The sequence below is a fragment of the Balaenoptera borealis genome, assembly GCF_965194805.1.
Source record: "Balaenoptera borealis genome assembly, contig: HAP1_SCAFFOLD_1451, whole genome shotgun sequence".
Classification (NCBI taxonomy): domain Eukaryota; kingdom Metazoa; phylum Chordata; class Mammalia; order Artiodactyla; family Balaenopteridae; genus Balaenoptera; species Balaenoptera borealis.
The window spans coordinates 39,042-48,536 of record NW_028122773.1 but is presented as its reverse complement, the minus strand read 5'-3'; the positions used below and the strand labels follow the sequence as shown (position 1 = coordinate 48,536).

At 58.8% G+C, this 9,495-nt stretch overlaps 1 protein-coding gene across 1 annotated transcript; it reads left to right on the top strand.

The window, feature by feature from the left end:
• Positions 1–1,764: 1,764 nt before the first annotated feature.
• Positions 1,765–3,249, top strand: LOC309622067 (metallothionein-1E; the record flags this gene model as incomplete). Its single annotated transcript, XM_082409254.1, has 3 exons — positions 1,765–1,792; positions 2,368–2,433; positions 3,158–3,249. 3 exons carry the CDS (start codon positions 1,765–1,767, stop codon positions 3,247–3,249), a joined length of 186 nt encoding a protein of 61 aa, XP_082265380.1.
• Between the last annotated feature and the right edge of the window lie 6,246 nt (positions 3,250–9,495).

Genomic DNA, 9,495 nt, shown 5'->3' with positions numbered 1-9,495 from the left:
CAGGAGGGCCAGTCCCATCTGTGCCACAGATAGCCATGGGACATAAGCTCGCTGTGGCTCAGTCTCCGCTGCTCTAAAGGGCAAAAAAATAGTGTCTGGCTCTCGGGATGAAAGAACTGAATCCGTGCAAAGAATGTCAGAATATACTGGGCACTCAGGGAGTAATCGATCATATCACCTATTTATTTATTTATTTGTTATCATTAGCCTAGGAGACATTGTTCTCCTTCCAGACACGCAAGCAAGGATGGTGTGTTTAGCTCTGTGTTCTGGGTCGTCCTCATCAACCCTGTGAGCATGGGACCACTTCCCCGGAGGGGGTTATCCTCCCTTCACGCAAGGAGCCATTGACACTACAGATAGAAAGCCGTGAGCAAGACAGTCGGTGTCCTCCTAACAGATGCAGAAGGATCCTGCCATCTCTGCTGTCACCTGCACCAGGATTTCCTTACCATTTTCTTTTCAGGGATTTTCTGAAATACGTTGTACCAAAAGAAGCCTCTTGAACACTGCTGAAGGAGAGAGTCAGAAGGAAGCCACAAAAGCATAAATACATTCCTATTCTGTCACTTCGGTCCCCCCCCAGGATTCAGCTGGACACGGTAGAGACGGGCTGAAGACACAGCTCTGGGCCAAAGGGGAGCTTTCTCACTGACTCTCTCTTTCAGCTGCGAAGCCACAAGACCACAGAAGCAGGGCACCACTCCCCAGCACCGTGTGCCTGCCTTTACTGTAGCCTCCTCGTACTGTAGGTAGTTTGGCCTTTGGGAAACGGGCTGCTGACTACTAGCTCCCTTCCGGGTTGGTGTGACAATTCAAAGAGCAAAAGTGATTAACAAGGCTTGGCATGGACTCCATGGTGTGTAATCGTCAGGACTACCCAAAGGGAACTCTCCACTTGTGTCGCTTTGTTATTTCATGCCAGGTCTGCCTATCGCCTACAGTGATGCCTTCCCTGGGGAGCATCCCATGATCAGGGAACCTCCACCCTGGCGTGGGGTGGACCGGCCACGGTGAGGAGCGCCCCGGCAAAGTTTAGGCAAAGGAGCCCCCGGAGAAATGCGCCATGATCCCTCCAGGAAAGGAAAACACAAGTGACGACTAGCGGCCGAAGGCAATGTTCATCGCGGGGCGGTTACAGGAGACGGTACCGGAAAAGTGCTTCCAAAGGACCGTGGTGGGGACCGGGGCTGCCAACGCCTGGGGACACACGGGGTGGGCGAAACGGCGGTGAGGGTCACATGCGCCTGCGGTCTCTGACACCGCTCCCCGGCTCCGGCCAAGCCAGGGACACGAGCGGGAGGCGGGGGCTGTTCTCAGGCTGCAGGAAACGGCAACCCGGAGGCCGGCGGCGCGCGGCCTGGGGCGGGGAAGACCGGAGGACGCGGGAGCTGGATTCCTGCACAACCCGGCAACAGGGGGGCTGCTCCCGTCGGCCACATCGCGAAGGGGCGGCCAGGGGGCTGGGACACCGCTTACCGCACGGCACCCGCTTCCTCCGCTCCAGCCGGCACCGAAGTGGAATCGCGCGCTCGGCCCCGCGTGTTGCTCACAGCCCGGCCCAGGGCGCCGCGGGCAGCGCGGGCGCGGGCGCGGGCGCGGATCCGCGGGGCGGGTGCAAGGCGGGGGCGGGGCCTCTGCGCCCGGGCCGCCTCCTCGGCCTATAACTGAGCCCGCGGGCTCCTGGCTCCCAAACGCCCCCGACCGGACCAGTGAAGCTGCTTCGCCCCTTGCTTTGGACCTCGGGCCTCACTCCTCCTCCAGATGGACCCCAAGTGCTCCTGCCCCACTGGTAAGGGAATCCTGGCTTTGAGCCTTAGGATGCCCCCCTTCGCAGGCACAGGACGAGAAGGGAGGGTTTTGAGTTGGAGCTCAGGAGGACTCCTGTCACGGGTCCAGGGCTTTCTTGCCTGCCAGGCTCCTGAGAGCACGTCAGTCTCCCTTTGCCTCTCCGTTAACACTGAGGGCACGGAGGCTCCAGGCTGTCCTTCTTGAGGTCACCCAGCTGGTCAGGGGACTGCTAGACCGGGACCCAGTGTTTGGAGGAGGCCTCGGAGCTGCCAGGACTTGATGGGAGGAGGGGACATTGCCTCTTTCGGGTTCAGGCCATGGGCCCTGGCCCCCAGCCCCAGTCAGCCTGGGCTGGGTCTGGAGCCTGGGACCTTCCCTGTGGAGTCCATCAGGAGGGGACCTACTCTCCTTGGACCAGAAGAGAGGAGCTGGGGCTTCTCTATCCGCCTGAGTGGACACGAGCTCCCAGGGCTGGGTCCTGACAGAGGAGGAGGGCTCAGGGAGGCATTGCTGACCGTCTGCTCTAGCTCCTGCATCCCTCTCCCTGCTCACCGCGGGCCTTTCCCTTCCTGGCAGGCGGCTCCTGCAGCTGCGCTGGCTCCTGCACCTGCAAAGCCTGCAGATGCACCTCCTGCAAGAAGAGTGAGTGTGCGGGGCCTTCTCTGGGAATGCGGGGTCTGGGCTGAGTGCGAGCAGGGAGCCCAGAGCTCAGCAGGCAGGAGCAGGACAGTGACCAAACTTCCCGGTAACCCCCACCACCCACCCACCCCCCTCACCAGGAAGGGATTCACAATCAGAGCTGGAATCCCCTTCCAGATGACCGAGACCCAGGCGCGCACTAGAGAACAGGGAGACTGAGGCCCAGACGGGTCATTGACAAACAACCTCAGACCTGTCAGTAGAACTAGTCCTCCTGCCTCTTGAGTCACGCTTCTGAATCCTCTCAGGGACTGAAGCACTTTAGGGACATGAACTAGTGACCGTGTGTGGTTTCTCGGACCTGGGGCAGCCCCTTCCTGTCGAAGCAGCCCAGAGCTTCCCTATCCCGAGCGGGAGCTGCTCTGTCAGGGCTTTGCCTCCACTTTGATCCTGAGGACTTTGCTCACATCACTGACGGTGCTGGGCGCTGGCTTTCTCTCGTCCCCAGAGGCCCTGCTCACTGTCTCTCCAAGGCTCTGTGCCCTGTCCTGGGCACAGATGGGGCAGGCAACCTGAACCTAGTGTCTGAGAGCAATGATCTCAGGACAGAGGACACCATCCTAAACTCAGGGTCTGGGCCTGAGGGCAGCTGGGGCCAGGCCTGCTGCTGGGAAGGGTGGCTCCGGACAACGCGTGGTCCGACCGCACGCTGCCCTCGCTTCCCCAGGCTGCTGCTCCTGCTGCCCCGTGGGCTGCGCCAAGTGTGCCCAGGGCTGCGTCTGCAAAGGGGCCTCGGACAAGTGCAGCTGCTGTGCCTGATGTCGCGGAGAGCCTGCCCCGGGTGTCAACAGAGCAACCAGGACGAACCTGCATTTTACCGTTTTTCATACAACCGGACCTGACGCTACATTCCTTTTTCTATGAAATATGTGAGCTGTAATAAAAGTTGTTGACTTCATTCTGGCTCTGTCTTCCTTTGTCTGTCTTGGACAAAGAGACTCCGTGCCCATCAGGGCTGGCGTGGGGAACTGGGCTGGAAGTGCAGAGACCTCGGCTCTGGACCAAAGAGGACCCCACCCCCACCCCCACCCCCGAAAACACACACACACACACACACACACACACACACACACGGAGCGTCTTAGCCGCTTAGGTTAATGTGAGCTTCAGCTTCTCAGCTCCAAATGAAAGCCTCGCCCAGAAGACACAGGGCATCGGACACACAGAGGACGCACTCCCTCTATTCCCCTTAGGAGTATGGATTGCAGAGCAAGTGGTCCGTTTCTCATTTTCCTTCTCTGGGGGCCCCTGCCAAACTCAGTCCTCGGTGATGAGAGCCTGGAAAAGCACCCAGAGGGGATGGAATCCCACACACCCCTCTTGTTTGACTTCTACACGGGGCTTGCGTCTAACACACCCTGGAAAGACCTATTTGTATTTTCTGCCACAGTTTTCACCCTGGTCAGTAAAAGGAATCGCTAAGAAAAAATGTAAAAGGACACGATATGGGAAACCCATTTTTCCCTTCAACACGTAAAATCACCTTAACACGTGGAGGAGCAATTCTGAAAATTAGAGGCTCTCATAGGCTGCACATACATTGAAGTGTGTGCCTGAGTCCCGGGAACACTTCACACATGCCCCACTGTGTGGACCACACACGCCTGGAGCAGCTCTGCCCCCTGCCTCCCCACACGCAACATCAGTCTTGGCTCGCCCAGGGCTACGGACAGGACACTCGCCACCCCTGACGGCTCCCTGCAGGGGCTTGGCCCTGAATCTTCGCCAGTGCCTCCCTAGATCAGCCTGACATCGTCCCTTCCCTCAAAATCCAGCCCGTGGCTACCTGACACCCCGAAAGTGACTTGGATTTGTCTGGTGGGCATTTCCCAGCCGTTTCCCGGAGACTTGGTTTCAGAAGGAGGACTTCACGTGTTCCGCTGCAGAGTGATGGTGGTGCTGCAGTGCGGAGGGCCTGGTGGTGTTTATTAGCAAGACGTGTGTGCTGAGGGGACAGGTGATATAGTTCAGGTGCTGGGCCCCCTGGCGGTCTGGGGAGGGAATTCCTATTTCATGGGCACTCCAAGAGAAAGAGGAGACAAGAGGCTCAGAAGTCAGGACCAAGATCGGCCACAGGTGCCCTGTGTGAAGAGGGCATTTCGGGAGCCGGCCCGTGCTGCGTGCGTGGGTGCTGGTGTCAGGCACCCGGGTTCACAGCCACCGTGCCACTTCCTGACCTGGCAAGTCACTGATACTCTCTGAGATGTCATTTCCTCCTTTCTACAGAAAAGATTAATTTCCAAGAGGGGGAATAAGCGAGACAGTGGCCTGGCTCCTAGCTCGGGCTTCCCGAACGGTGTCCTTTCTGATCGCTATCTCCACACTGACATCTGTGCACGGAGAATCCTTTAGCTCCCAACAAGCTCCTGGAGAAAGGCTCCCTGCTTTGCAAGCAAGCTCATGGTGAGGGCAGAGATGGATAGGAACCTTGCTTACCCAGTGCCAGAGGGCGTGGGGATCTCCTCCAACAAGCCCCATGGAACGAGTCACCGCCACAGCATTTGGACACACTCAGTGAACCTGCATGGTCTGGAGCGACGGTGCCAATTCCAGAGAGGTTGAGCAACTTACCCAAGGGCACACAGCCTAGACTCAAAGGACCAAACCTACACTACAGCTGTCTCACCTCCCGGCCACATGGTGCCGGTTATGACATCACTGGAGGCTGAATCCGGCCTCTCCTTTTTCAGGGCCGCAAGGGTCTTCGGAGACAGTCCAGCTGTGCTCCTGGCTGCAGAGGTGGGAGGCTGAAGCCCAGAGAGGTCACAGAGCTGTGCAGAGGGTTCTGACTGCCAGCTGCTCAGTGCTTTCCCACTGCTGCCTCTGGGCCAGGTGTTCAGTGTCCTCACCTTTCATGGCATGACATGCTGTCCGGTTGGGCGGGGGGCTGCAGTCAGCCTGCAGGAGGGCCAGTCCCATCTGTGCCACAGATAGCCATGGGACATAACCTCGCTGTGGCTCAGTCTCCGCTGCTCTAAAGGGCAAAAAAATAGTGTCTGGCTCTCGGGATGAAAGAACTGAATCCGTGCAAAGAATGTCAGAATATACTGGGCACTCAGGGAGTAATCGATCATATCACCTATTATTTATTTGTTATCATTAGCCTAGGAGACATTGTTCTCCTTCCAGACACGCAAGCAAGGATGGTGTGTTTAGCTCTGTGTTCTGGGTCGTCCTCATCAACCCTGTGAGCATGGGACCACTTCCCCGGAGGGGGTTATCCTCCCTTCACGCAAGGAGCCATTGACACTACAGATAGAAAGCCGTGAGCAAGACAGTCGGTGTCCTCCTAACAGATGCAGAAGGATCCTGCCATCTCTGCTGTCACCTGCACCAGGATTTCCCTACCATTTTCTTTTCAGGGGTTTTCTGAAATACGTTGTACCAAAAGAAACCTCTTGAACACTGCTGAAGGAGAGAGTCAGAAGGAAGCCACAAAAGCATAAATACATTCCTATTCTGTCACTTCGGTCCCCCCCCCAGGATTCAGCTGGACACGGTAGAGACGGGCTGAAGACACAGCTCTGGGCCAAAGGGGAGCTTTCTCACTGACTCTCTCTTTCAGCTGCGAAGCCACAAGACCACAGAAGCAGGGCACCACTCCCCAGCACTGTGTGCCTGCCTTTACTGTAGCCTCCTCGTACTGTAGGTAGTTTGGCCTTTGGGAAACGGGCTGCTGACTACTAGCTCCCTTCCGGGTTGGTGTGACAATTCAAAGAGCAAAAGTGATTAACAAGGCTTGGCATGGACTCCATGGTGTGTAATCGTCAGGACTACCCAAAGGGAACTCTCCACTTGTGTCGCTTTGTTATTTCATGCCAGGTCTGCCTATCGCCTACAGTGATGCCTTCCCTGGGGAGCATCCCATGATCAGGGAACCTCCACCCTGGCGTGGGGTGGACCGGCCACGGTGAGGAGCGCCCCTGCAAAGTTTAGGCAAAGGAGCCCCCGGAGAAATGCGCCATGATCCCTCCAGGAAAGGAAAACACAAGTGACGACTAGCGGCCGAAGGCAATGTTCATCGCGGGGCGGTTACAGGAGACGGTACCGGAAAAGTGCTTCCAAAGGACCGTGGTGGGGACCGGGGCTGCCAACGCCTGGGGACACACGGGGTGGGCGAAACGGCGGTGAGGGTCACATGCGCCTGCGGTCTCTGACACTGCTCCCCGGCTCCGGCCAAGCCAGGGACACGAGCGGGAGGCGGGGGCTGTTCTCAGGCTGCAGGAAACGGCGACCCGGAGGTCGGCGGCGCGCGGCCTGGGGCGGGGAAGACCGGAGGACGCGGGAGCTGGATTCCTGCACAACCCGGCAACAGGGGGGCTGCTCCCGTCGGCCACATCGCGAAGGGGCGGCCAGGGGGCTGGGACACCGCTTACCGCACGGCACCCGCTTCCTCCGCTCCAGCCGGCACCGAAGTGGAATCGTGCGCTCGGCCCCGCGTGTTGCTCACAGCCCGGCCCAGGGCGCCGCGGGCAGCGCGGGCGCGGGCGCGGGCGCGGATCCGCGGGGCGGGTGCAAGGCGGGGGCGGGGCCTCTGCGCCCGGGCCGCCTCCTCGGCCTATAACTGAGCCCACGGGCTCCTGGCTCCCACACGCCCCCGACCGGACCAGTGAAGCCGCTTCGCCCCTTGCTTTGGACCTCGGGCCTCACTCCTCCTCCAGATGGACCCCAAGTGCTCCTGCCCCACTGGTAAGGGAACCCTGGCTTTGAGCCTTAGGATGCCCCCCTTCGCAGGCACAGGACGAGAAGGGAGGGTTTTGAGTTGGAGCTCAGGAGGACTCCTGTCACGGGTCCAGGGCTTTCTTGCCTGCCAGGCTCCTGAGAGCACGTCAGTCTCCCTTTGCCTCTCCGTTAACACTGAGGGCACGGAGGCTCCAGGCTGTCCTTCTTGAGGTCACCCAGCTGGTCAGGGGACTGCTAGACCGGGACCCAGTGTTTGGAGGAGGCCTCGGAGCTGCCAGGACTTGATGGGAGGAGGGGACATTGCCTCTTTCGGGTTCAGGCCATGGGCCCTGGCCCCCAGCCCCAGTCAGCCTGGGCTGGGTCTGGAGCCTGGGACCTTCCCTGTGGAGTCCATCAGGAGGGGACCTACTCTCCTTGGACCAGAAGAGAGGAGCTGGGGCTTCTCTATCCGCCTGAGTGGACACGAGCTCCCAGGGCTGGGTCCTGACAGAGGAGGAGGGCTCAGGGAGGCATTGCTGACCGTCTGCTCTAGCTCCTGCATCCCTCTCCCTGCTCACCGCGGGCCTTTCCCTTCCTGGCAGGCGGCTCCTGCAGCTGCGCTGGCTCCTGCACCTGCAAAGCCTGCAGATGCACCTCCTGCAAGAAGAGTGAGTGTGCGGGGCCTTCTCTGGGAATGCGGGGTCTGGGCTGAGTGCGAGCAGGGAGCCCAGAGCTCAGCAGGCAGGAGCAGGACAGTGACCAAACTTCCCGGTAACCCCCACCACCCCCCCACCCCCCCCCCCCACCAGGAAGGGATTCACAATCAGAGCTGGAATCACCTTCCAGATGACCGAGACCCAAGTGCGCACTAGAGAACAGGGAGACTGAGGCCCAGACGGGTCATTAACAAACAACCTCAGACCTGTCAGTAGAACTAGTCCTCCTGCCTCCTGAGTCACGCTTCTGAATCCTCTCAGGGACTGAAGCACTTTAGGGACATGAACTAGTGACCGTGTGTGGTTTCTCGGACCTGGGGCAGCCCCTTCCTGTCGAAGCAGCCCAGAGCTTCCCTATCCCGAGCGGGAGCTGCTCTGTCAGGGCTTTGCCTCCACTTTGATCCTGAGGACTTTGCTCACATCACTGACGGTGCTGGGCGCTGGCTTTCTCTCGTCCCCAGAGGCCCTGCTCACTGTCTCTCCAAGGCTCTGTGCCCTGTCCTGGGCACAGATGGGGCAGGCAACCTGAACCTAGTGTCTGAGAGCAATGATCTCAGGACAGAGGACACCATCCTAAACTCAGGGTCTGGGCCTGAGGGCAGCTGGGGCCAGGCCTGCTGCTGGGAAGGGTGGCTCCGGACAACGCGTGGTCCGACCGCACGCTGCCCTCGCTTCCCCAGGCTGCTGCTCCTGCTGCCCCGTGGGCTGCGCCAAGTGTGCCCAGGGCTGCGTCTGCAAAGGGGCCTCGGACAAGTGCAGCTGCTGTGCCTGATGTCGCGGAGAGCCTGCCCCGGGTGTCAACAGAGCAACCAGGACGAACCTGCATTTTACCGTTTTTCATACAACCGGACCTGACGCTACATTCCTTTTTCTATGAAATATGTGAGCTGTAATAAAAGTTGTTGACTTCATTCTGGCTCTGTCTTCCTTTGTCTGCCTTGGACAAAGAGACTCCGTGCCCATCAGGGCTGGCGTGGGGAACTGGGCTGGAAGTGCAGAGACCTCGGCTCTGGACCAAAGAGGACCCTCCCCCACCCCCCAAAACACACACACACACACGGAGCGTCTTAGCCGCTTAGGTTAATGTGAGCTTCAGTTTCTCAGCTCCAAAGGAAAGCCTCGCCCAGAAGACACAGGGCATCGGACACACAGAGGACGCACTCCCTCTATTCCCCTTAGGAGTATGGATTGCAGAGCAAGTGGTCCGTTTCTCATTTTCCTTCTCTGGGGGCCCCTGCCAAACTCAGTCCTCGGTGATGAGAGCCTGGAAAAGCACCCAGAGGGGATGGAATCCCACACCCCCCTTGTTTGACTTCTACACGGGGCTTGCGTCTAACACACCCTGGAAAGACCTATTTGTATTTTCTGCCACAGTTTTCACCCTGGTCAGTAAAAAGAATCGCTAAGAAAAAAATGTAAAAGGACACGATATGGGAAACCCATTTTTCCCTTCAACACGTAAAATCACCTTAACACGTGGAGGAGCAATTCTGAAAATTAGAGGCTCTCATAGGCTGCACATACATTGAAGTGTGTGCTTGAGTCCCGGGAACACTTCACACATGCCCCACTGTGTGGACCACACACGCCTGGAGCAGCTCTGCCCCCTGCCTCCCCACACGCAACA